The following is a 26847-nucleotide window of genomic DNA, read 5'->3' as shown; positions in this document are numbered from 1 at the left end:
CTAAATGCAACAATGGTTACACTTTTTCTAGATAATTCTGTTAACTACTGAGTGAATCAATTTCTTTTTATTCTCAGGAAAATGCAGTTTGCCAAACATCATCTTTTTCATGTCGGCAAGAATGTGCAATGTCCTGGGCATAATTTGGTAAAGTAGATATCTGCATTTAATATCTTTAACAAAATCAATCAATCTGAGGAACCAGTGTTTTGTCTTTACAACCCTTCCCTTGCTTTATATAAAAAGCAGACAAGAGGGAGGATACAGTACTACTTGATACATGTCTATTTCATAAGTTTTAGTGACTTTTTTTTTAAGGGGGGGGGGGCTAGACAACAAGCTAGCCTAAAAATATCTGCCTATGAAAGCTAAGTTTTAGTAAACAAACAAAACTTCCACACAGTCTATTCCAGACTTTTCTATATTGTCCATAACTTTTACTATTTCCGCAATTAATACCATATAACATTGATTGAATGCACATCGTCATCAGTGTCTTGTCTTTACAACCCTTCCCTTGCTTTATATAAAAAGCAGACAAGAGGGAGGATACAGTACTACTCGATACATGTCTATTTCATAAGTTTTAGTGACTTTTTTTTTTTTTTAAGGGGGGGGGCTAGACAACAAGCTAGCCTAAATATCTGCCAATGAAAGCTAAGTTTTAGTAGACAAATGAAACTTCCATACACTCTATTCCAGATTTTTCTATACTGTCCATAGTTTTAACTTTTTCCACAATTAATACTGTATAACATGAAAAAATTTTTGAATGCACATCGTCATCAACTCCAACATGTTTCTATGTAGAAAATATATGCATCACATCAGCATTTATTTTTACTGATCCAAGCCCTCATTCTGTTTTAATATTCAAATCTTTATATAAAATACTACTTTATCTCATGCAAACTGTCAACTGTGAGTGACAGCATGTTGTCAAAATGCATGGGTTTCAGAATTAGAACATCCTCCATTTCATGTTATACAGTACTTATGACAATACAATACAGTGGTCGCTCACTATAACAAACACTGCCACTATCAATTCAAAAGACGTTAAAATTCATCTACTTCTCTTGAAACTCCTCAAAGTACATGCTTTGGGACGGAGCATCATATATGAATAGGGATAGAGCTTTAAGATACAGCATGTTTACTTCACAATAACTAACAAAATATATACAGTACAGCTTGTTAGAGCAAGGGACTACATTTATAGTGAGTTTGTTATAGCAAGGGACTACATTTATAGTGTTGCACCAAGGTTGAGCTATTTTAAGATTTTTTTCTCTAACTTGTCTTCACAAATAAGCATTATTACATGGAGAAGTGTTATGTTTTGTTTGGATAATGGCAATTTTCAGTAGGCAGTACATCCAGACCTTATCCTAGGTACAACACAGACTGTATAGAGTAAAAGGACACTCATAAGGCTGAAAAGTAGCAAAAACTCAAACCTGGAACCATTTAGCATGTCGAACAGCAGCAAGAGCATCAAGGCATTTCTGCCTGTCCAAGACATCAGGAGGGTCTTTCACAGTTACACCTTCTGCTAACACAAATAATCATGATGCATAACTGGAATAGGTGTTTGACCACATTTGGACATTAAAAAGGGTGGGTATTAGAAATCAGATTAGGACCAAGTCACTCACTGACTTAACTACTTATATAGTTCAAAAGCAATGAAGTACAAAAGAAGTATAGAAAAAAAATGAGATGCATGATGTATATGGCATGTTAAGAAACCTAAAAGGTGTATTTCATTAAATCCATTGCCCAGAAAGGGAGCAAACACTTACAGACAGCACATGCATTTACAGTGATTATATATAATTGTTGTTGTTGTTGTATGGTTTAACGCCATTTTTCAGCACATGATAGGCTATACATGGCAGCCAGTATTAATGGTGGAGGAAGAACTTGGGGAAAACCCCGGAAAGAACCACCAACCCACGAGAAGCTACTGGCAAGCTCTCTCACGTACCCACATTAGCCGAATTGGAGACTCGAACCCACGCAGACAGAGGTGAGATGGCAGTGATCCATAACGAAGAGTGCTTGAGACCACTCAGCCACTCTGGGCCCCCGATTATATATGAAGTAAACATAACAATAAACGTATGCATGAATGAAGTAGTATTTTTGCAGCACCTCAGCAAGAAAGTTGCTACATACTGCCAACAAAAAGGTAAAGTAGTTTTTTTTTGCAAAAATGAATTAGACAAAAATGAAGGGATATAAGCAAATTTACACTACAGGATATCCAACTGAACCTCTGACCTCTATAACGAGGTGACTACTACAATGTTTGATTCTATACATACTTCCTCGAATTTTTTCAACATTAACTTAAAGGATTACACTAAGTAAGAACTGTTATCTGCCCCTGTTTTTATGGAAAAAATAACCACTGATTATAAACTGTGCTAGAAATCACAGAATAAAATTGCAATTAGTAAATCAAATACAAGTTCAGTCATGCTCCATTTACAAATTTTAACTGACTGTACTTCTTACAAACAAAATTATCTTCAAAATATTATGGAACATGGTTGTACTGGAATGTTAGAGCAAAACATTCAGAAGTTTTAATGCACACATTGCATTAAAATCAGTTTAGTGCTGCACCATTTCTATCCACTGGGCATATAAGAATAGAACTGCAGTTTCTACCATATTCCTATCAGTATTGTTCTCTTAAAACTGCAGAAGAAACAACAAAGCAGAGTATGTAAACAACCTTATTCTTGACTTTATTTGTGTATCCTGTCTAAATTTTAACTTATGTGCATTGCTCAAGTTTCCTCAAGGGCGCAAACAGATATTCAGAAAAAATAAACAGGGATAAAGAGATCTCACTATTAAAATGCATTTGTTTCTTAACATGCCTGAATATTGCCAATTAATCAATTTGTGGGGGGTGGTTCTATTCAGTGTTCAAAATTACTGCCGGCACTGCGGCTTGACACCAGCTACTTTCAGAGCGGACCCAATGTTTTCTTTTGGCAAGGAGTTTACATTTTGTTTCGATATTATGGTCAATCAGGTTATGAAAGTTTGGTTTTGGGGTTGTTTTTTTCTTTCTTCAATTTTAACCTAACATACCACCAACCAAGATTTCATTGCTTTGAATAGGTACATGAAATCAGTCCAAAGTTAACCTGTGAGTTGTTTTTTTTTTTTTAATTACTGGCTACTAGGGGTCATTTTGGATCACATTTTTGTAAAATAAACTTTATTTGAGACAGCTTTATACCAGAAAAATAACAAAAAGTACATGCTGTTTTTCTAAATTTAGTAAATGAACCAACAGTATGAATAATACATACATGGAAAACAAATAATCTGCATATTTTCTTTCATTTTTTCTTAATACATTTCCATGGCAACTAATACACGAACAAAAAACTGTCATAAATGAAATCAAATCACATATGTTTAACATACAGCATATGAACAAAATAGAGAGGCAGATAATAGAAAATAGCTCTTAGTCAACAAAGTCCTTTGAGTGCTCAGATGTTAACAGAAAGTCAAATCTGAAATGAAACTTATGGTCTGAGCTACTTCTCAATATTACTATGCAAATACTATAAAATGACTCACGACATGTCAAATTTAAAATGTATGAAATGTGACCTACTAGATCCAATAGTTTGTGTGTGTGTGTGATTTGGATTTTTAACATAGCTTTAAAAAAATTTCAGTCATATCACTACGATGTCTGCAGTGTGACAGTTTATAGTGATGCCTAGCAATGGGGCATCATGCTGCAGACATGTAGCATGATGTCCCACCCAGTCACATTATCCTGACACCAGGCCGACCAGTCCTAACACTAACCTCTTAATGCTGAGTGCCAAGCAAGGCAACTGTTAGTACCATTTTTGTAAGCCTTTGGTATGACTCGGTCGGGGATCAAACCCATGACCTCCCGCATTCAAGGTGGATGCTCTAACTACTAGGCCACCTGAGTGGTGCTTTACAAGGTCTAATCAAGGTCTCTGGTGTATAAGTTATGTATGGAAGCATGTTTCCTTCTTTCAATCCCTGTGACCTTGACCTATGAAGCCCTTTTACCCAGTACCAAATGCAAGCTACTAACAATCCTATAGTTGGATGTTGGGTGGAGGCTGTAATGGAGTTTTAAGGCAGGAAACAGTATCCCTTTTATGTCAAAATTATAACTTGAAGAACAAGTTGGAGAAGATGACATCAACCATACTTCCAATTTTTCACCTTTATGTAAAATCCAATAAATCTTTTTTCATTGAAGCTGATAAATGAATGCTGAGTTTAACTGGAAATGGACAAGAGAAAATATAAAGAAAAGTTTTTTTTACACCAATAAAGAAGAAAAGAAAGCAAAAGAGAGCAGTAAGCCAGTGAGGACCACACATAAGAAAGCCATGAAGATCATTGAATTTATTTCCCCTCTAAACAAAAATGTAATCAATGTCAGCTGTATATAAAGCTGTATTTTAAAACATGATCTGTACATTTATGTCTTAAATGGTCAAAAACCCTTCCATCGCATCTTGATATTAGCTTATTTAACTAGATTTCTAGAAGGCTTTCTACATTGTAGCAAATACAAGAAATTACATATAAAATGTTGCTCTCCCTGGATGCTAGTCAAGATGGGAGAGCTGGAACTTTGTTTACTGCACACATGCCATTAACAATTTCATGTATAAGCAACCAGATGGTTATCCATGCATTTTATACACTATTTTAAATTCAAGTAAAAGACTTTTGCGATATTTCAACATTTCTGAAATATATTTAATTTACAAAGAGGACAACCTCTGGTAGTTCCACACATACACATATATATATATAGATGCATTGATAAAAAACAGCAGTATTTCTTCTTCTCTCAGTAAGATATGAAAATTATGTCATACAATTTACCAGCAACAGCCATCTTGGCTTGCATCTATGAGGCAACTTAAAATACATAAATAATTTATGCACTGAATTGTAATCTTTGTGATATTAAATTAAAACAAGTCATGTTGAAAAGCCTTCTATATCTTCTTCAGGATTTTCTGCTTCTTTGTTTTATGGATTTGCTTTGTCTTATTACATTTGAAATTTTGCTGCTTAGCAGAATGATCATGCCGGATTACAAATTATGGTAAACTGATAACAAAATTATCACTTGTAAGAGAAAAATGCATTATATGTATGAAATGTCTGTAAAATTAAACAACTCGGCACATGACCACTCTACAAAGAGTCAATTTTGATTAATGGCCAAATAAGTAAAATCATTTACTTTTTCCTAATGCAATAGTATTGTTTGAGGAAAAAAAGGAACTGCAATGATTGCTTTCCTCTGCAGGGGTGACAACTCTACCTGGTGGATCCTCTCGCATGGAGGCAGAGGTAAGTGTAATTGTGCATACTGCTTTGTGTTCTCTTGCATTGGTGACAATTATGGCTGCCTTTGATACATTTGGCAAGATAGAAAATTTTTCATCTGGTGCAGCAGCCTAAAATTTAAAATGCATTGTTAAAAGCTGAAAAAGAGCAATCAGATTTTCAAATAAAACATGTCTTACCAAATACCAAATCTGTGACTGCAGAATTCACAATTGCTCAGACAAAACTTCAATAAACTATTGTGAAAAGAGCTACATAAATTAATCTTCTTTAACTTACCATTTATTAATCTTTCTGCACCAAACTTTTCAAATGTACCAGAATGATAATGGTAGCTTGTACTTTGAGGAAGTGAGGACAATTTCTGTGGTTTGACTTTTATAAATATGCATTTCATCCACCCTAATTATGAGTTGCCTTTAAAACTCAAATAACACATTTTAAATTTATGAAGCTTCTGCCAGAGTTATGATTTGATTTTGAGTGTGCTCTGAAGTTTGAGTATATTTCTGAATACTAGACTTAACTTCACTTAACATTTAACCTATATCCAAACTTATTGCTAAATTGTAGATTCCAGCATATATATTTCTTGTTGAAATCAAGGCCTGTTATTTACAGTACTTACAGTCAGCTGTTCAGGAAGCATCCTGACAATTCTGCTGAGGAGAGTGCGGGTTGGTTTGTCAGAGCAAAGGAGAACCATGTCCACTTCCAGATTTCCCCGTAACAGCAGACCATCAGCTAAAACCCCCACTCTCATCACCCCTTTCAGCACCCGTGGGGGTGCCACTGCCTTTTCCTTATCCTTCTCATCTCTAAAAAAACCCCAAATAATACCTTTTTTGTAGACAGAGACACACTGGCATTTATATACTCAACATTTCCTAGTCACTAATATTATAACAGTTTATGACATCCATTTGTTTTCTTCTTCATAATAGTCTGACAAATTTCAAAATCAAATGGTAGGCCAGTGGAATTTGAGAAGAAAAGTAGAGTTCATTAGTCAGCCGATGGCACCATTAATACCAAAGACTGTGTCTTATGTTCTCTGCAGAGGCATATTATAAATACATAGCAAAGTCACGCAAGTGTGAAAAGTAGTTCATTGTTATCTACTTTTGCCTGTGATGAATAACACCTTCCACAATTTATACACCTCTCAGGCCAATCTATCAAAAATCTGATTTCCAAAGTCTCATGTGAAGATGTGACAAGACACTGATAAAGGTTTATGTTTGGGTGACCTTTGGAATTCCAGTCTTGCTATTTTTAGTTGCCTAAAAGATACAGTAATGCAATTTGTGTTAGGGAGAGCTGTTGTTTGTAATGATATATTTTGATTGATGTGTGTCACTTTCATAAATACGAAAGTTCTAATTTGATTGGTGAACCATACAGTCAACACAACACTGCTTCCAATCAGCGTCTATTAGATCCCAGATGTTGGACTGTTGATGTATGCTTTGAATTAGATTGCCCCTCAAGTTTCAATATTCTACATGCAACAGTGTTCGATAAAGTGAACTATGCAACAAAAAACTCTTGAAGGAAATGATGCTTTTTTTTCAGTGAAAAGAAGAAGTTCTAGGATGCAACAGTGTAATAGTGTCAGAGAAACTGAATAATTCAACAAGAGTCCCTCGAAAGAACTGGTGCTTTATTGGCTAAAAAGAAATTCAAAGAATCAAATATGTTACGACTGAATGGTCATAAACTATGTAACAGAAAGAAGCAAATAATTTAAATATGAAAGTTATAAAATAAAAATGTAAGAGGAATACTGAATATTCCAAATTAAATTCCAAATCACAACGATGTTGTCCAGAACTTCTCTGAATAACTCACAACAGTACCAGAATATTATTCTAATCCCAATGAATAATTGTAACTAATGTCTCCTCTTAAATTATCAAAACAAAATATTAAACACATCTGCAGACTGATTTTTACATAAGAAACAAGAATCTGAAATAGGAATCAATTGTCCAGTTCTCTCCTTATATACACTTCCAAGAGTCTATTACGACTACATGTTGCAATATAACCCACACAACAGACTTTACTACCCAAGCTAATATTTCACAATACCCTATTTGTGTGACCTAACCCATCCAGTGGGAAATAACATAATTCTCCTAAGAACCCAACCGACCCTACCAGCCAATGACAAATTACAGCAAACCTGTCAACAAGTTTTAATATTAGAAACTTGACATCTATTTATAGACCACATGCAACCTACGGGCACTACAATATCTTAAAATAAAATCTATACCCATGTACAAAATTAGCTATGTAATACCTTCTTTATAGACAATCACTACAATTTACAGTCATGAACAAAAATTACACATGATACAGTCATGTGCCAAGAGTTAAAAAAATATAGAATCCAAAACAAAGGAAAAGACTGTTTCTTATGTCCTTCTATCCTATTTAACTGCTGATTGAAGTTATTTCTGATGTTCCTGAGAAACTCTTAACATGCCAGATTTGATAACAGAGCTTTTTCTAACATGTCCGAGTTAGCATGTTCATAAGATATCTTTATGTGCATTACATAATACTTTGTCTTGACCTTTGACTATGAAAATTATACTAGGGATAGAATATCACTAAGATGACCACAGACAATATCAAGATATTACCACATGCTAGTCATATGGGGGGGGGATATCAAGTTAATAAAGTGGAATATTTGCATTATTCATCACAACATATCCCCAATGGGTTTGAAAACATCAATTCATACTTGTTCTTGCTATCATGTTTATGATCCACTAAACCTATTAAAAAATAAAAAGACCATTTTCCGTAAAATCAAGGAGTGCTGATTATCAACTTGGTCACTGGAATACAACTAAATACAAAGTCTGGTCAAAAATCCCTTGTATATGTATTAGTGTGTTTATAAGCTCAACAAAGTACAAAAATGCAAGATATGACCTTTACCTTAAGTCCAAATGACAAGTAAGTCTGGTTTTCAAAGCTCCTTCACAAATGGCTGATGGTCAGATCTGCTCCAGTTAAATTCAGAACCAATTACATATTTCAAGAAGTGTTTTCATAAAAAACCATGTTGAAATAAGCACCAATTTAGAAGAAATAGAGATAATAAGATTTTCTGTGCACATGCTGCCAGTTTGATCACCACTTTCATCCAGACATCATCAGTAGTCTTAGAGGAATCCCATGTAGACATGACTATCTGTTCTGGAGTAGAACCTAATATATCTCTCTCTCTCTTTTGCACACATACATACATAACATAGACACAAGCACATTAAATACATGCATTTAAAGTCACTCTTATTGGGAAGTCCAACTGAAATCAAATGTACAGCTGTTATTTTATAAGTACATCGCTACACAAGACACAACCTGTTGGTATTTTATATGTACATCGCTATACAAGACACAACCTGTTGGTATTTTACATCTTTCTAATTTGATCTTCATTTACACATTTTTAAAACAATAAATACTGAATTGCTATACACAAATATATTGTTATTTTTGTAAATGACTTCACGTTTAGCCATGCATCTGTGTTAACTCATGAATATGCATAGTTGCCAACCCCTGAATACAAAAATACTGACTGCTTGTGACAAAAATACTCATTTTCAGGAACAAATACTGATTTTTAAAATTTTAATACATATGTAACTATTTACAACATATACAACCATCAGTAAAGAAGAACAGTGCTTTACATAATTATTTAATGTCAAAGATGCATGTCTTGCACACTTCTGGACAGGCACCATGTTCCATTCAGGTGCCCATTCAGAAGGTGCAAGAGTGCAACACACACAGACACAGGCTGTTTATAGGAGCCTTTTCCACACCTTATTTTTTCCCCCAATCATTATCGATTTGAATGTACCAACTTTCACTGATGATCTCAACTCTGTGTGATTTTCTTGCTAAACTGTTTTCGTTCTAGCATACAAGTAATCCTTTGCGATTTTACTGTCTGGAAACCATGTGCGAAATAAATCGCAGCATCACTAGTAACTGAAAGAGGAAGGTTCATTTCTAAAAGAAATGTAATAAACCAAATTTTGATCAAATTACATCAAGGTTCTCTCTGGTATTTATATACGTCGTAAGTTCAGGCTCAGTTGTGTATGATGAAGCAGGAAGCTGATGTTTGTTAGCTTTTACATGCTCTTTATTTCATGGGTTCCTCCATGCCCAAGAGCGAAATCACATTACACAATATGCAAAACATAGAGTTTTTTCTTTACTAGATGGTTTCACAAATCTAAACAAGACAGCATAATTTTCCTTCCAGTTCTGTTTTCTTGTCTTTCCTGGAGAAAATTCTGATTATTTTGCTTTCTTATTCAACGTGATTAGAAGTTGAATATTACAAAGATAAGATACAGCAGAAATATGGCGGAAAAAGACAGGCACGGTAGCCTCGAGTTCGAATGAACCGATCATATTGAAGAGCTGAATTCCTATATATATGCGATACATTTCTATCAGAATGGAACCAAATGAACGTTCTAAACTGAAAATTGCAAGACAATATTTTTTAAAATTAAAAAAATGTTATTTTTTGCACACAAAAATTTACACCCATATTCAGGTCCAAAATACGGGAAAAACAGGACACTTGGCAGCTATGGAACATGGAGACTATTTCTGTTTTTTAGTTTTACACATAATTTATACTTGTTGTTTTACATGTGATATTTTACATATATTAATTCTAATATCCTATACATGACCATGTACTGCAATGGCACAAATAACTGCTCGCACTCTCTCTCTCTCTCTCACTAACTTCATCTTGTACATTGCAGCTGACTCACCAGGATTTTATTTTGGTGTGTTTAGACGTATCCAAACAGCTGAACTTTTACTTCTCTTTACTCAAATGATACATATTATTCTACACATTGACTGTATGAAATCTTTTCATAAGAAATTCAAATTTCAATATAACTGAAACATAAATAATAAATATGCATGATTTTCAATGCTTCCCTCATTGAACCTTTGTTTTGTTCTGAAGTCGTTTACAGTTACCAATGAAACAGACAAAATAGATTCTGTTGTTATCATTCATAAGACAAACAATCCAAGTTATTACATGGATCAGAAAAAACTTTCAATACACTGAAATATCCAGTAATTTATATTAATAATGATGGATATCTCATATGGCAAGAACACATTAGGAACCAAAAGCATGCTTTATTATGTAGGTACTGATGGTCACAATAATCCTTCCCATGCATAGGTCATACACGCATGGAAAACGCTGAGCACGCAATGACTGTCTTGCATATATGATATGCCTGTTTTAATCATTCAGGTTCCTCTCTTGTCCCCCGCCCAACCCTTTTCTAATGCAAACATGATATGACCTTACTTATGTCTTTAGAAATACAAATAACAAAACATCCCTGAAGTTAACAATGGTGTTTGGTATCATTTTACACACTGATTGAAATAACCATTCTGTATAAATTTGTAGGTTATGATCTTAGGACTCCTCAACCTTAGGATCAATTGTTATGTCTGAGGAATATATTTTTTTAAAAATAAACAAGCAAATTCTGGATTTAGACTGTAAAACCTGTCTTGAGAGACAGCACATTCTGCCAACAAAAAAAAATGTCTCTCAAGACAGATGATCTCTTATAAAAGGTTTGTACAAAAAAATGTTTCATTTCCAATGTCGAATTTCAAAACTGTTTATGAAAGATAAATCACCACAATCACTGTACATATATTCTATTCTTTATTCATAGTTCTCTTAAAATATTGCATGCATTCAAACAAGATGTACAATCAGGAATCACATTCATATCTGAAGAATACATGTATATGTATTAGCATATGAAATCGTTTCCAGTTTACCCCTTGTCCTTTATAACAATCTGAATTTATATTACTGATGTTTAAGCTGGTATTTTATGAGTGGTCTTCTCTTTTTCACTTCTTTCAATTACATTAATTCTTTCCTCCAGTGTTATAATTAGTCTCTTTTTAGTTGGAATTTCTGCTTTTGTTATTAAAGTGCCAGGTGTTAACATAATCAGTGGTCAACTGTAACAACAACTTTGGGGAAATATGGAATATATATATGTATATATACACACACACACATGTACATTGTATATGTGTCAATGAATGAAATAAAAAGACCCATTTAACTCAGACAGAATTATTTGCTAACAGACAAAAGTCAAAGTCTTAATTCACAGATGACATAAAGGGATTAACTCTATAACAAAAGGTTTAACTAGTTGCACCAACTTGGCTTGCTGCGTGGGATGTAATTAATGTAAAAAAAAAATCAATCAACAACATAACCCTTTCACAATATCAGTAAAATCCAGTTAACAATTTTCACTTGCTGGTTTAATAGACAAAGATCTAATTCACCACCTAGCCATATGGATTAATTAAGACAAAACAATATATGCAACCACCGTCTTGACAATGGCAGTTCACAACACGTACTTTTGCCTAGTTTACAGATGATAACAAATGATATTAAATGTCTGACCTGCCAAATCTACAAATTGGTAGCCAGACTTCTTTTTCTTATTAGTGTTTTTTTTTTTTTATTTTTGGTCAGAACAGCCTTTACTTTTCAAGCAGTCATGGTAATAAATGATTAACTAAAGGTCAGCGCTATTTGTCTGTTTTTGAGAAATGGTCATTTAAACTGCTGGAACAATTTGCATGTACTTTAGTCTGGTTTACAACCTACAATACAAGACATTACATGCATGACCAAAAAAAATTTAGACGGTAGAAAACCTCTTTATAAGCGGTCTAAATGGTCATAGTTACAATGGATTAAATAAAGGTCAATGATGTTCATCTATTATTGCGATAAGGTCATTCATAACAGTATCAAAATGCATATTTTGCCAAGACATGGTTGTTGGTTGCATCCAGCTGGTGGTTGCTTAAGACAATGCAATTATATAATAAAATCAATCCATAAGTTACAACTGTGGTCCTAAATGGTAGCTCAGAGCAGAGGTCACTCATAACAGGCTTTACTGTAGAAATAGATTTCCAAAGTTTCAGCTGAATAAAGCAACTGATGGAAAAGTTAAGACTTTCAAGAAACTTTAGCAAGATTTTAATGTCAACAACAGTGATAATACTTCTGTTTCAGAATAGTCATTTATATGTCTCCCCATTCACATTCTAAACATAGTGTGAAACTCAGTTAAATTACCCTTCTTTAGATTCTTCTTTGTCTCCATTTGTGACCTTTTCTTTCTTTTCTTCAGCCTCTTTCTTTGCACTGTCTTTGGGATGATCACTGTAATATGTAAATAGGCAATTTAAAATAATGTGCTACATCACTATCTATTTTACCTGTAACAAGTTATTTTATTAAATATGACTGGGAATGGTACATAAATACATCATTTCAAGAAAGAATTAGAATTGAAAGAAAATTTTCCATGAATATAAATAAGCAAAAATTATGAATTCTAAAAGTACAGTGCATAATAAACATTCTCTAGATAGAGATAGTTTGTGTTTCAGTCTGGAACTACCTAAGAAAATTTATTTTGATCTGACTGAAATTTTGTTTACAAATTAAATGTTTAAAAGTGCTCATTATACAAATAATGCATCTCTTTTCCATAACCTGCAATGAACTGAAAAAAAAACAATTAATCTTTTGAAGGATTTTGTACCTTAAGTAAATTTGTTCTTTTTACATAGAAAACAACTGTAAGTATGTATATTTTTGATTGTTGTAACGGCACTTTTAACATATTGTTAGAAATATCATACAAATGTGGGAACCAAGTGCCTTTCCTAAAGGCACACCAAGGTAGCTGGTTGTTGTTGTTGTTGTGGGGTTTAACGCCATTTTTCAGCACGCGATAGGCTATACATGGCGGCCAGTATTAATGGTGGAGGAAGAACCCGGTAAAACCCCGGAAAGAACCACCGACCCACGAGAAGCTACTGGCAAGCTTTCTCACATACCCACATTGGCTGAATCCGAGACTCGAACCCACGCAGACAGAGGTGAGATGGCAGTGATCCATAACGAATAGCGCTTTAGACCACTCGGCCACTCGGGGCCCCTACCAAGGTAGCTGGATCTAGCTCACAAAATCAGCGACTTAAGTGTGAGTAAATTGGAATTTTAGGACAAAAAGAAAAATGAATTTAAAATTGAAGTGAAATATTAAATTATGTAGACTCAGAGGTCCTGGAATTTATAACTTTTATTCTTATGAGCTCATGCATTGTCAGAGAAACTAGAATTTATGAATTATATTTTTTTTATACAAACAGGATAAAATGATACAATTTAATGCACAGTGTAAATGTTTGAATAAAATCTTAAAACATTATCATTTTTCCACCATATGTATCAATATGTTGCTTTTTTCATATGATACAACAAAAAAATATTTAGCATTGCATTGACATTACAATACATTAAAAGGTGTGGACAACATTATTTTCCCTATGACAAACAATTGATGAGCCAAACCTTCCCACAAAAAAAAAAATATCCCAAGACATAAGATATAAAGTACTTACAGTTCAGCAAGAACATCTGATATAGACTTCAGGGCTTTCTCACAAGCAGTGACAAGATTTTGCACTGACTGTAACTGTAAAGAAAAAAAAACAACACATTCCATAGAAACACAGCTGCAAAAGTTTTTCAGCCATAGCCTAATTCTAATAAAGCAGGTAATTGCTCACATTATATTGCTTCAATTATTTCTTTTGCAGGGACAATAAACACTACTGACTTGGTAGGTACAAGGTGTGCTAACCATAAAACCATTTTATCAAGGATAAAAAATGCTGCATAATATCAGTGTAGAATTTGTTCATCTGCTATACTATGGTTTTGAAATCTGGATTAGTAGCAAACTTTTTGCTTTTAACAGAAGAAAAAGAAAACCTTACAAAGCCTGTGCATACAAAGGAAAGGCATGGTGACTTGTAGCTAACAACTATGTACCAAGACTTCACCCCTCTTTTTTTAAATTACATTCAAGATCTAGAAGCTGCAGGTTGTTGCACTTTTCCTTTAATCATTCGTTTTTTTTAAAGCAAAGAGTATCGTAACACCCTCCCTTCAAACATGTCGATTTATATCCTCCTGAACCTGGATGGAAATCCACTAAAATTGGTAGTTTACCATATATACTCACGTATAAACTGACCCCACAAACTGAACAGATATAAAGACTAAAAAGTGCATGACCTGCGTATAAGCCAACCTACAAATCCAAGACATATCAAGATGCACGAGGTAAGTTCTAAATGTGTTTATTTAGGCAAACTTATATTTTAAAAAAATGACATGTATACTTATCTTGAGGTTGGCGTGCATGATTATTAAAAAGAAATGGTATAAACTGGTTTGAAAAGTAATTTATTTAATTTTCTGTTTTCTTATGGTTTCTGTCTAATTTAGATTTGTGTATAATTTGATCGAACAATGACAAGAAGTTAGCAATTGCGAGTTGCGGTAACACTACCTCTCCTTTTTGACTCAATTGTTTGTTTATGCATAATTGCATTGGACATTTTATATCAAAGCTCCGTTAATTATGTTTTTACTTTGCTTTGAAATTGTAAATACCTAACTCATTAAAATGTAATCCCAGTATGACAACACAATGAACAAACAATATGGTTCAATGCTAATACCGTAAAAGCTCAGTTTTAGTTTACTTTGATGTAAGCAACCTTACACCATACCTGTCAACTTTCATGCCGGGAGAAGAAAAAAATCCCAATTTTTGGAGTCGCTCCATACTTACATCCTGATTTCATAATACCTTCCGATTTTTGCAGAGAACTCCCGATTATTACATTATGTCTTTGATTTTCATTTCTTCTAAACAAGAAAAGTCCTACATGTTCTATTGTATCACCTGTGAATTATTGTTGCGATGAAATAATTACTTTACTAAAAAGAATTTACTTCTTCACTAAATAGAATGTTAAGTTTAAACATTATTCATATAAATTAATGATTTTTTTTTACCTCTACAATAATAAAAAAAATAAACCAGAACAAAAAAGTAAACCACAACAATAAAATCATCCACAATTAATTTCAATCCAAGAATGATCACTACAAATGCTGTAACTCCATATGCTATAGCACAATTCCCACAAAAGAAACTTACACCAGTGAATACCTGGCATTTTTATACTGTATATACCAATGTTAATTACCATGGTTAAATTAAAAAAAGGAATGAAAATACATACCATGCAGCAAACGTGTCCTCAAAAAACTAATTCAGAATACATGTTTTATAATGAACAATACTAAATGCTTTGCAAGTTGACAATAAGGGAATACGGTTGTATATACAAAGAGAGGAAAATAGTTGCCACATGTACAGTACCATGAGGCTAGCTATTTTGGTACCTTTAGTTCAACAAAATTGGGAATCCTTTATTTGCCAATCAATTGCTGGTGCCTGCGTAACACACAATAGTGTAGAATGTGGTTTTCTTTGAATTATGGCAGAGGGCCAATCGATTTTACAAAATAGTTGCATGGATAAGGATTAACTTTTAATTAGTTGCGATGGCTTTCTTGCTTGTTTATTTAAAACTATCTTTAGCTATTGTGCAGTTTGACTACAGCTGACCAGAATATGAAAATAGGGCATGTCCTGGGGGAAAATAGGGCCACAGAGAGAAACGGTGAGTCATTTTGCGAATGTCATGCATACTGGACCAGGAAGATCGATCAATATTTAGTGAAAACAAGGCTTTAAAAATGCCACAAAAAAACTCCTGATTTTAGGTCCCAATCTCTATTTTTTTTATTCAGTCTCACTACTTAGCTTTTCAATGGTTAATTGTTATGCCTTACACCCAGTTTTAAAAAACTACGGTAATCGTGCTAATATTATGGAATAAAAGACAATTACACATCAATGTACTGATATAGTTACTGGTCAAAATTCCCTCATATCACAAGCCAGTTTCAGGGTTTTAATGATTAACTGGCCTGTACTGCTGTCGCAAAATGAAAGACAAATTCGCTGATTATCAACATAGGAGACACCAAAACATCAAGCTTTCCAATGTGTGGAAGGTTATGTTTGTTTAGCTAAAACACAAAAAGAAAATTGATTGATACTGATCTTAGTTGGTCTATATGAGAATTAGCCTTTATTATTACCACTCTTTGTGAACATGTAAATTATGATATGGTTATGTGCCTTGTCCAATTAAATGTGCATACCTTTTTAAAAATATTACCTCAATTTGTAGGATCGCTTGTATCATTGAAGATTAATAACTTGTGAGCGTGTGATTCAAAGTAAATGAAACAGCTATTAAGGACTAGCTGAAATGTTATCTGGAAGAATGCAATTTGGTTGAAACAAGGAATAAAGAAAAATCTGTATCTAATATGTTTGGGAATAAGTAAGGATTTAAGTGATGCTATGCACACTTTGCACTGTGTAGGTACTGTACATTATAGTTCAGCATGGTCTCCCTGGTAAACTCAACCTGCCCGCAAATTATGAAGTCTGTATTTACCTTTATTTATCTTTGTGTTGGAGAAATCAGAAAATATGCACATGCAAAATAATAACAAAATTAACCATAATACTTTAGAACAGTTTATTAATTGGATAAACCGACCCCCTTCTTCCAGACCTTTATTTTTTCCTAAATTATTCGGCTTATACAGGAGTATATACAGTATGTTTATTCACATGCAATATTAGCATTCCTTATCTAGTCATTCCTGGGAGGTTGTCCAAGAAGAGTAATGTTTTATAATCTCACTTTAAGTAACATTTTCAAAACTATGTAACAGCTTTCAGATTATAATCACCGAGGCATTATCAAGTTGGGAATGGGTGGAAGTGAAAATGAGAAAAGCAAAGGGATTTGCTCTAGTTAGACATTACCTCATCTTCTGTGGGATAGATTGCTGTGTGCTTGGCCATTGCATGGCGATCATCTGGGGTACTTCCTGGTCTCCCCATTATCTAGACTCATAAAGATCAATTAGATATTGAAATAATCAGTTAATTAATTTGAACCATCAATGCAGATACTGATTTTTAAGTACATCCACACACAAATCTGCACAAAAATGGTAATTTCTCTATGACCATTATTACTGAGTCAGGTGTAACTTTCACAAAACTGCCTGAAAAATTTACTGAGATACAGTGATGCAAATTTTATGGATTGACTATTAAACATACTGGCTTAAATATTCAAGACTGTTAGAACAAACTGACTGATTTTGCAAGAATTAACATTCAATATTTTTATTATCCTTTAAACTGATTTCAGTATTCTCTGCTTCCATCACATTCCAGTCCTTTTTCTGTTCGCCTACATTTCATTTGGCTGGAATGCGCTGGAAGCAGAGAATACTGAAATCAGTTTAAAGGATAATAAGAATATTGAATGAAATGAAGCTAACACTTTCTTCAATCTTATTATATTTTTTATTTGTTTCATTAAAGAATTACTCTTCAACTTAACCAGATTTTGGCATTCCTGGCTTCCATCGCATTCCAGCCAAGTGAAATGCAGGCCAATGAAACTTGAAAACAAGTCCACTTGCTTGTGTGAGAATTTAAATTTATTAGAAATAAGACATCAGAATAAGTAAAGTCTGACTAAAACATTATTACTTTAATTTGAAGCAAAGCGTATTTATGGACTGCTAAGTGTGCGAGATATTCCTGAAAAGATTTTACTTTCATTGCAATGTTTGTCAACATCCAAACATGCCACACAGCACCGTTATTCAGGCAGTAAGACCTCAACACCCAAAACATAAATATCAGGGTCGAGGTCTTTCAATGTAGGACTAATTGTAGACATAGCCATATTCAAATATTCTGTAATCTTAACTTGCAAGTCAGTAATACAAGTTGACATTGTTAGGGACCCCCTGGCAACAAATCAGGTTTGAAATTATAAACTGATCACTGAAAGGACTAAGTCTGTGCATTTTTTAAAACATCCTTGATGCTTTTCTTTTTTAAAAGTGGGGGGGGGGGAGTAGGTAAACCCGACTGAAAAATACTGGACTTTAAATTGTGGAAAAGTGTTGATAATGGCTGCCAAGTGCAAGATTTTGAAACAAAATTGGCATCTCGTTCCTCTGTCAGTCGACTCGGAAACATGCTACACTGGTGTCGTTTATACAGGCAGTAAGACGTTAACCCAAACAACATAAATGTCAGCGGAAACGTCTTAACATTGTAAAACTATTTGTGCACCGGCTTACACAACAGCAGGCAACGGGTGCTATTTGGTAGCAAGATTTGGGGGTTTTCAATACCCATGTACGTACGTCGGTTGTAATTACTACTGTTTTCTCGATGTCATCAATCATAAAGAGTGAACTGCTTTTTAATCTTATACGCTTGCAGCTTCCACAAGCTGGGGCACGCGTGCCGCCATTGTTTAACAATACACCTACGGAGTGTCAAAGAAAGTATTGTTAAGATGCATTGTAATTTTCCATTATATGCTCACCAGACTTTAAGTACAACTGTCAAGGGCTGCAGATGATATTTAGTTATTTGAAGAGAGTAATTCGTTGTCTATATTATTTGATAAATGCAACCACACGCCATCGACCGGAAATTAATGGAATGAGTTGTTTTTATTGATATGTAAACGCAATACTGTAAGATCAATTCCGGAAATATGCTTTGATGCACACTCTCAAAAAAAGAAAAAGAAAAAAAAAGTATGTTATACTTCTGTAACATAAATTGATTCTGTTTACTTGCATAATCATGAAGAATACCCATATAATTTAGGTTAAACTGGAGCATAGTAATGTTCGAGCTGAATTTTAGTAGCTGTATATTCTTTTCTAAAAAGCAATGCAAGTGGATTTGACAGCAAATTCTTGTAACGTTTACACTTTACAGTATTGGGCTCGGCCCATGTGGGTATATGCGAAAGCTGTCAGTAGCTTTCCATGGGTCGGTGGTTCTTACCGGGATTTTCCCGGGTTCTCCCATAACCAATTATTATGGCCGCCATGTATATAGCCTATCTTGCGCTAAGAATGGCGTTAAACCAACACAGCTGTTATGTATATTTTATTTAATTGTTTATTTGTTTAAAAAAATTTTATTTCACTACATGCTATTGTAATGTAACACTGTATGTTGGATTTGACCTTGTCCAAAATTGAGTTCACTTCTGTTTGACCTGATTTACTTTTTTTTAAATTTCATTTATGTAAATAACTAACAATAGCTTCATTTTTCTCTATGTGTATGAGCTAAACATCGGGATTATTATTCAGGTAAAATAGATGGAGTAAATATATTGATTTAGACCAGGGTTTTGGGAGTTTCCTAAGTGAATTTTACAGGTAATTGTGTTGTAAATAAGCAAGGCTCATTAGATCATTCTAGAAGGTTATTTTCCACTAGGTAATGTTTTTGTTTTTAGAAAATGCTAACAGTAGTATACTGTAATACCCTGGGGACAATGAAAAATCCAGTCAAAAAGGTCGCGGGATCTTATGGGGACAAGATTTATTGGGACAATGGAAAATAAAGCCGAAAAGGTAGTGGGACCTTCTGAGGATAAGCTTTATAGGGATAATCCAGGTGCATCTGAAGTTCCAAGAGTTTTGTGAGTCTGCTCATCTTGAATTTTGACGAGTCAACGATGGGTAGCCTGACTGACAAACTCTTGCGCTGACGTGAAGTAAACATTCCCCGTCATCAAAACGTACAAGACCCATATTATCACCCAAAACAAACACGGAACGCGCGGACCTAAAAGAAACACTCACGCACTTTTTTTAAGTACAAACACTAATTACAAACACAAACATATACAGACTTTTTTGTGACAAGCCACTGACACGAAGTGCTTATAGACACACTACTATTTTTACATATAAAACAGAAACGAAGTGCTTATAGACACACTTCTATTTGTTAAAGTACAGACAAAAACAAATATATAAATTTTTGGTAATTGAATTAGTATATCTTTTCTAGAGTATTGGGGAGACCTGAAGAGGCTGTTTTTGTGGATGGAGAGTTATGGCAATCTTTTATGGTCTAAGATTGCGTCCCCGTCTGGCGACAGGCTTTTCTCACAGGATAAGGTCTGCTTCTTCGAAAAGAGAAGGAGAACTCTATCGTGTCTACACGGCAGTCAACAAAACCTCTGTCTGGTTCCTGCTCTTGCTGCTGCTGCTCTCTCTCTCTCTCTCTCTCTCTCTCTCTCTGCTTCTGGTGTCTCTACTTATCTGTAAATTCTTCTTTCTCCTTCTTGATTTCCTCTCTGAAGAACTCTTCTATCAGGACTTGGGTCGCTTTCAACATTCTGATATTCTCTATCTCTTCAGGTTTGGGTATCAGACTTTGCCTGACACAATGTAAATTCACGTAAGCTTCGTTCAGCTTAGCTAGTCTTGAACACATCTTCACAGGAGGATGAGTCAACAATGGATGGTCAGATTGACTGACTGAGTTTTGATTAACGTCGCTTGCGCACATAGTGTATACGCGACGATTTAAATTCCGCAACAGCGGACTTAAATAATTGTTACAAGGAGACGGAAAAAGAGCATCATCTCAGAACGATTTAATGCACTTAGTGAGTGCTTTTTAATTCAGCCAACAGGTCGTGAGACAAAAAGTCCCAATCGACCTGTATGAAGGGCTGTCATGAGTGGGAATTGACCCAACACACACTCATGCTAATGAAATGCCTGTTTACTGCAGTATGAGATGTCGAGTTTGATTTGGCAATATCCATATGACGTTACCCCGGTTCCGTGCGTACACGCTTCTCGGAGCACCTGATTTAGACTAGTGGGAATCGTCCCACACACTCGTCTTTTAATGTCCGAGTCAGCAGGTAGGAGAAGGAAACGTAGGAGACGCCAAACGCCAGCCGGAACGTACCTGAAACGCCAACACTTAAATTGTCAAATTCAAACCAGTTGTCTATGTAATGAGTGTTCTCTATTACCAATTTTGTGTTAGCCACAATTGCAATTAGAGTCGTGAATTTATTTTTATTTTTTCCTATTTATTTTAGATTGAAATTTCTTAATAAACTGGTAATTTAGCCCTTAGAAGGTCTGTTTTAAGTAGAGTCCAACTTGAACCACTTATCGAATAAAGAAACTCTTCAGATCTTGAGGTACCACACATTTGTATCTAGGTCGACCACTAGGATATTCTTCCTTCATAACCTCAATCAAGATTAGATGTTCATACGCAAACTCATGCACGGTTACGACATCAAGTTGAAGGTAGTTCTGTAGTCCCTGGCAAATACACCAGTCTAGTGGCGTTGGGCATTCGAAACGTTTGTCACCCAAAAATTTAATGTTGTTGACGGCTCTTTTCCATCTGGATTTTGCTGTTTTAGTTTTCGAAGTTTCTAGCTCATTCAAAACAATTCATGTCCTCTATGTATTGGATTTCAGCCTCTTTGTCATGGTAGAGATTTGCAATCCCCAGTTATGTAGCTGTATCATAAAGATGTTGATAAAATGCCTTCTAATCTTGGTCATCAGCAACTGGTATATTGGTAGATAATGGGTTAGAAGTACAGGGGCGTTTGTATCAGAACTTTGAGGCGTCGGAACTGCCAGTTTGTTTTTCCTCCCCTTCATCCTTCATAGCTACTGGTGTTATTTTTATTGGACTCCTCTTAGCTTGCCGCCTAGTGACCCTGGGTTGAATGTTTTCCACAGTTGGTAGTGGTGGTGGTGGCAGGCATGCTTGTTGTTATTGTTTTTCTTGAGGAGACTTCGGGATAACTTTAATTTTGCTCTTTACCATTGATGCATCTCTAACTGATTGAGTCGTTGAACTATGGGAAGCTGCAACAGATGGTATCCTGTCCAAAGTCTATGTCCCACTCGCCTCAATACTTAGTGTCTGCCTCTCCTTTCCAACGCTTTTATCCCGTCTGTCCCAATGTGGTGGTTCCCCACCCCTTCCGCTTCTAATTGGTCTTCCAGGGCTGCTTCTTATATCTCTTGTATCTCTTTCAAAGTTTTTGTCCCGTATCAGGAGTAGAGTAGTCCTTATACTAAAGCCAGTTGCTACCTTTAGTCCAAGTCCTTTTAGTGCACTCGTGGCTGTGGCGTGAAACAGTTCCACTGCTAGCGTCATGGCTGCTAGTTTTCGATGCTACTGCTCTCTAATTTTGCTGCAACTAAGTCAGACTGATAGGTCGTTTTAATTAAAGCCGTATTCGCCAATACGGGCATGCACGATTGGTTAATGCTCCAAATGGGGCTGATTGATTTTTTCGAAGGGAAGGAATGGTGCCACTTCACCCAACGCATTAATGCACTCACAGAGTGCTGTTTGATTAGCGGACAGGTCATGGGACAGTAAGTCCCTTCCGACCTGTATGAAAGGCTGTCTTGAGTGGGATTGGACCCAACACGCACTCAAGGTAAATAAATGTCTGTATTACTGCAGGATAAGACGTCTCGCAGGATTGGGCACTGGTCTTATGACGCCACCCCAGTTCCGTGCGTACACGCTCATCGGGGCACCTGATTTATAGACGAGTGGGAATCGGCCCTCACACCCGTCTTTTAATGTCTGAGCAGGCAGGAAGGAGAGGAACTCGGAAGGAGGGACCAAACGTAGCCAGTTTTATAATTATTGGGATTCCCTATAACCAATTCTGTGTTAGCCACAACTGTAATTAGAATCACGCAATATTAAGTAGAATACAAATTTTCTATCTCCTAACTAGCCGATTTAACTAGTACATAGTGAAATAATATAATACCCTACTCTTACATATATAATTTGTCTAAGCGACATTTAAAAAGCTTCGTTCATATCAAGTATCGGTTTAAATTTTGAACGGTGAATAAAGGATCGGACTAGTATTTGTAGTTTAATCGAACTGGGATTCCGAGGCATTTTGATAGCCCTTAATTGAGCTGTTTTTATGAAGGCAGCTTGAAAGTTCCACGGCGGTCTTCTTCTTTTCTGCATTCTGCCGCGCTTCGTGTTTCTTCGCTGGTCTGTACAAGGAACGCCTCGTATCCGTGTACTTCTGACAAATAGTCAGCAGCTTCCACCAGACTGGAAAGGGGATGTTGCTGCCACACCTGATGATAGAACTGGGTGAGGATTCTGACTCCATACTGCCATTGATGGGGTCTTGGCTTCCTGGTTTTTAGAGTTCTCCAGGCAAGATATCTGACAGCACTTTTCTAAATTATTAATCTTATTCTTGCTATATCCGGTTTTGGGCGTCTGGGTGTTTTCGGGCTGTTTTATTGTCTAAGCAGAAGAGTGCTTCCTTTCTTGAACTGTCTTACTTGCATAAAAATAAAATCTCCCAGCGTGAAAAACAGTCGGATTAATTTCTGCTTTCTTCGCTGAATGCGAACTGCTGAGCGTGCGAAGTTCTGCATAGAGGTCTTTCGTTTAAATTAAAAGTAAATCTATATCCGTCAAGGGAAGCGATGTAGGTAGACACAGAAATTGCGGTATTAATTCTGCTCCAGTCGTAATCCGATGGAAGCATAATATTAAAAGTTAAATAACTTTAAATTTCGGAATGCTCATAATCAAACCTATATTTATTAGTAATGACATATCAATGATGCAGACTCCTGGGTAGAGAGAACCATTTGAGCCTTGACATTTTTGGGGGTTATGAGGAGAGTGGTGGCGCCACCATTACGTATATTTATATTGTGTGCTTAATTTATATTCATGATTGTAGATTGTACCTGAAGCTAATGCTCGTTTGCAAACAAATATTTTTGAAATATCTAACTTTTTTCCATGATTGTAAGTTGTAATAAGCTAAAGCACATAGCTTATTACGTTCAGACAATTTTTAAGACACTTAAATGAAATTTTCAATTAGAATTTAACCATATCTAGGAATTCCAGAATATTCTATTGTGTCTTAGGTCAAGTGAAAAACGTATAAACAGAGGTGTTGATAAACAAATTATTCCTTCAAGTTGTGAAATCAGTTTGTGTAATATTTTCAGTTGTGTTCATATATAAATTGAGAGGAATCATTTTAAATTATTAATTGGAATTACAGACTACTTATTGGACTAACACATTACTTTGGAATGTTTGTGAATTCATTCAAAGAAATAATTGATTGCATCCTTGTACATCAGGACATTCATGACTATTGAAATGTATTCGGAACATGCGATACTTTTGGATTTGTGATAGGATATTTAGGATTATTTGGGATTTTTTTCACAATACGATTCTGTAAGTGTTTGTTAAATTTAAACTTTGCAATTTAGACAAATAAATAAATTGTTGATTTTACTTAAATTATTAGTTTAACTTTATCCTTGTTATTTATTTTAAAACCTACAGTCGTAACACAACATGTTTTCGAAGCGTGCTTTTAATTCTGCACCAAAGAGTCAGGTGCTAATGCCATTAATGAGTTTTCCAAAACTAAGGTCTATAAAAGTATGAAATTCTATCAATAAAACATTGTCTCTTTTTGGTTTCAGTTACAACCAGGATAACTCTCAAAAGATTAATTTTACTGAAATTTTACTGTTGCAATCAACTAATTCTGTCCAGCCAAACCCAATCACCCATTTATAGACTGGTTCCCATTCTTTCATATCATTTGTACAGCGAGACATATAATTTCTTTTTATTTATTGGTACAACATATATAACAGAGACAAACATTTCGATTTCCTTTTAAGATGTAACATTAATTAAGCATTATGAATTTATAAATGGAAATGATACATAATCTTAGAACTTTTCAGATGTGTCTGGCAGTATTCAAACGGTGATGCCAAATGTTTCCTTTAATATACATTCCATTTCGGAATTAATATTGAATTATGCATCTTTTGTACAATTACTGTCCAAAGATTTTTACGATTGAAAGTTTTATAATATCGTTATTTTAAAATGAGGAAAGCTGAAATTATTTTATTATTATGTTGAAAAATGGATAGTTCAAACGAAGCACACAAATAAATCGTACGTTTTTAAATTGCACGATATTTTTGTACTAATATTGGTGCCATTTTTTTACAGTTAAAAATGAAAATGTAAAAAATATTAATTTTCTTGGTTATGGGTTAGATTTATATGCAGTAGCAGGCAAAAGAAAAAACCAGGCTGTAGTTCGTAACAACAAAGTGCGGCTCAGACAAAGAAATAACCAATAGCCCTTAAAGTCGACTCAGCCCAACCAGTTTGATGATGCGTTTTTGACACACAAAGAAAGTGATGGTTTTGTTTTTAATCATATATTATGTATGTATTGTTATGAATTAATTTTTAAATCTTGTATCCTGTACATATGACAATAAAATTTTATGAGAAAGAAAAAAGATAGCTGCGTTGTATAGGTTACAGGCGAGAAGAAGACACACCTAGAATGACTGCAGGCAAAATACTTTAAAGCAATCAATACTGTTACTGATAATGTGTTTCTGACCCAAGTTCCATTTCCGAATTAATAGTATCAATCGCCTTAAATGAAAAATTGTGCAAAGTATGGAAGCCGTTGAGATTAAAAAGATGAGTTGATCAAGTTATTTGTATTAAATCCAAGGTTCTTTATGCGTTTAGATACTTATTGGCGGGTTTGTATATCATGTTTCTTTTTACAAATACATAACAATAGAGGTTTCAAAGTAAATATCATAACGCGTCTTAAATGTTTCTTTGACATTACTGCTACTGAAATAAATATTTTCACTAATGACTGAACAGTATGAGCATCTGGATATAATATATTTAGTTGATGAGAAACGACGTTTAAACAGTTAGCAACCAGAATCTGATGTCAGTGTCAACATATTCTTCTCTTCTGTTATCTCATAGTAGATTTCAGCTTCACAACCTTTTATTTTGTATGCGTATGTACATACGTTAAGTTCTTTCATTCAGCTTTACTTAACACTGTGTTCATTATGAAGTATGTATACACTGACAAGGCAAGGTAGGTAATAGTTACATAACGCCTTTGCAATTGCACTTTTCCTATTACTTTTCTGTTTTACATCATACTCTTCTTTAGGCGATTTTAAACGTTTTTCGTAAGTAATACCAGATATACAACCTTTTAGTCATATACCAAACAACGGAATGACACCTTATGCAAAATAATGTTTTAAAAAAATATCCTTCAAACCAAGCCACGCAATAGTAAATTCTATGCAACAAACCAACTAATTTCCTTTACATTTTGTGCGTATGAATCTCAGTTACAGCTTTCTTGAGGTATACATTACGTTTTTAATTGATCTCTTTCTTAAACAATAAGTTTGATTGTGTATATTTATAGTACAGACACTGGTATTTCATATTTTTCGTCCAATTTTATGAACTATAATTAACAATCCCGTGAAACATACACACATTATAATTCTTGTACTAGTCTGTATCGGAGGTCCGTCTATGAACTAGAATGTCCATAACA

At 34.7% G+C, this 26847-nt stretch overlaps 1 protein-coding gene across 4 annotated transcripts in view; it reads right to left on the bottom strand.

The window, feature by feature from the left end:
* LOC149801552 (zinc finger RNA-binding protein-like) overlaps positions 1–19046 on the bottom strand; it is a 38043-nt gene extending 18997 nt beyond the window's left edge. Inside the window, exons 1-7 of one of the 4 annotated variants that reach the window (XM_089955756.1) lie at positions 18919–19046; positions 17325–17405; positions 13957–14030; positions 12620–12706; positions 6023–6212; positions 5369–5504; positions 1461–1555 (exon numbers count right to left, since the gene is read on the bottom strand). In XM_089955756.1, the coding sequence (XP_089811882.1) occupies positions 1461–1555; positions 5369–5504; positions 6023–6212; positions 12620–12706; positions 13957–14030; positions 17325–17402 (660 nt within the window). In that variant the 5' untranslated portion in view covers positions 17403–17405; positions 18919–19046. Of the gene's footprint in view, positions 1–1460; positions 1556–5368; positions 5505–6022; positions 6213–12619; positions 12707–13956; positions 14031–17324; positions 17406–18733; positions 18820–18918 lie in introns of those variants that run through there. The other 3 variants (XM_089955753.1, XM_089955754.1, XM_089955755.1) reach the window with 3 other exon arrangements.
* Positions 19047–26847: the final 7801 nt, after the last annotated feature.

Source organism: Sinohyriopsis cumingii, chromosome 4 (assembly GCF_028554795.1).
Source record: "Sinohyriopsis cumingii isolate HCF-2022 chromosome 4, ASM2855479v2, whole genome shotgun sequence".
NCBI classification, from domain to species: Eukaryota; Metazoa; Mollusca; class Bivalvia; order Unionida; family Unionidae; genus Sinohyriopsis; species Sinohyriopsis cumingii.
The sequence above is the reverse complement of the archived record's forward strand: the minus strand, read 5'-3'. Positions and strand labels throughout refer to the sequence as shown.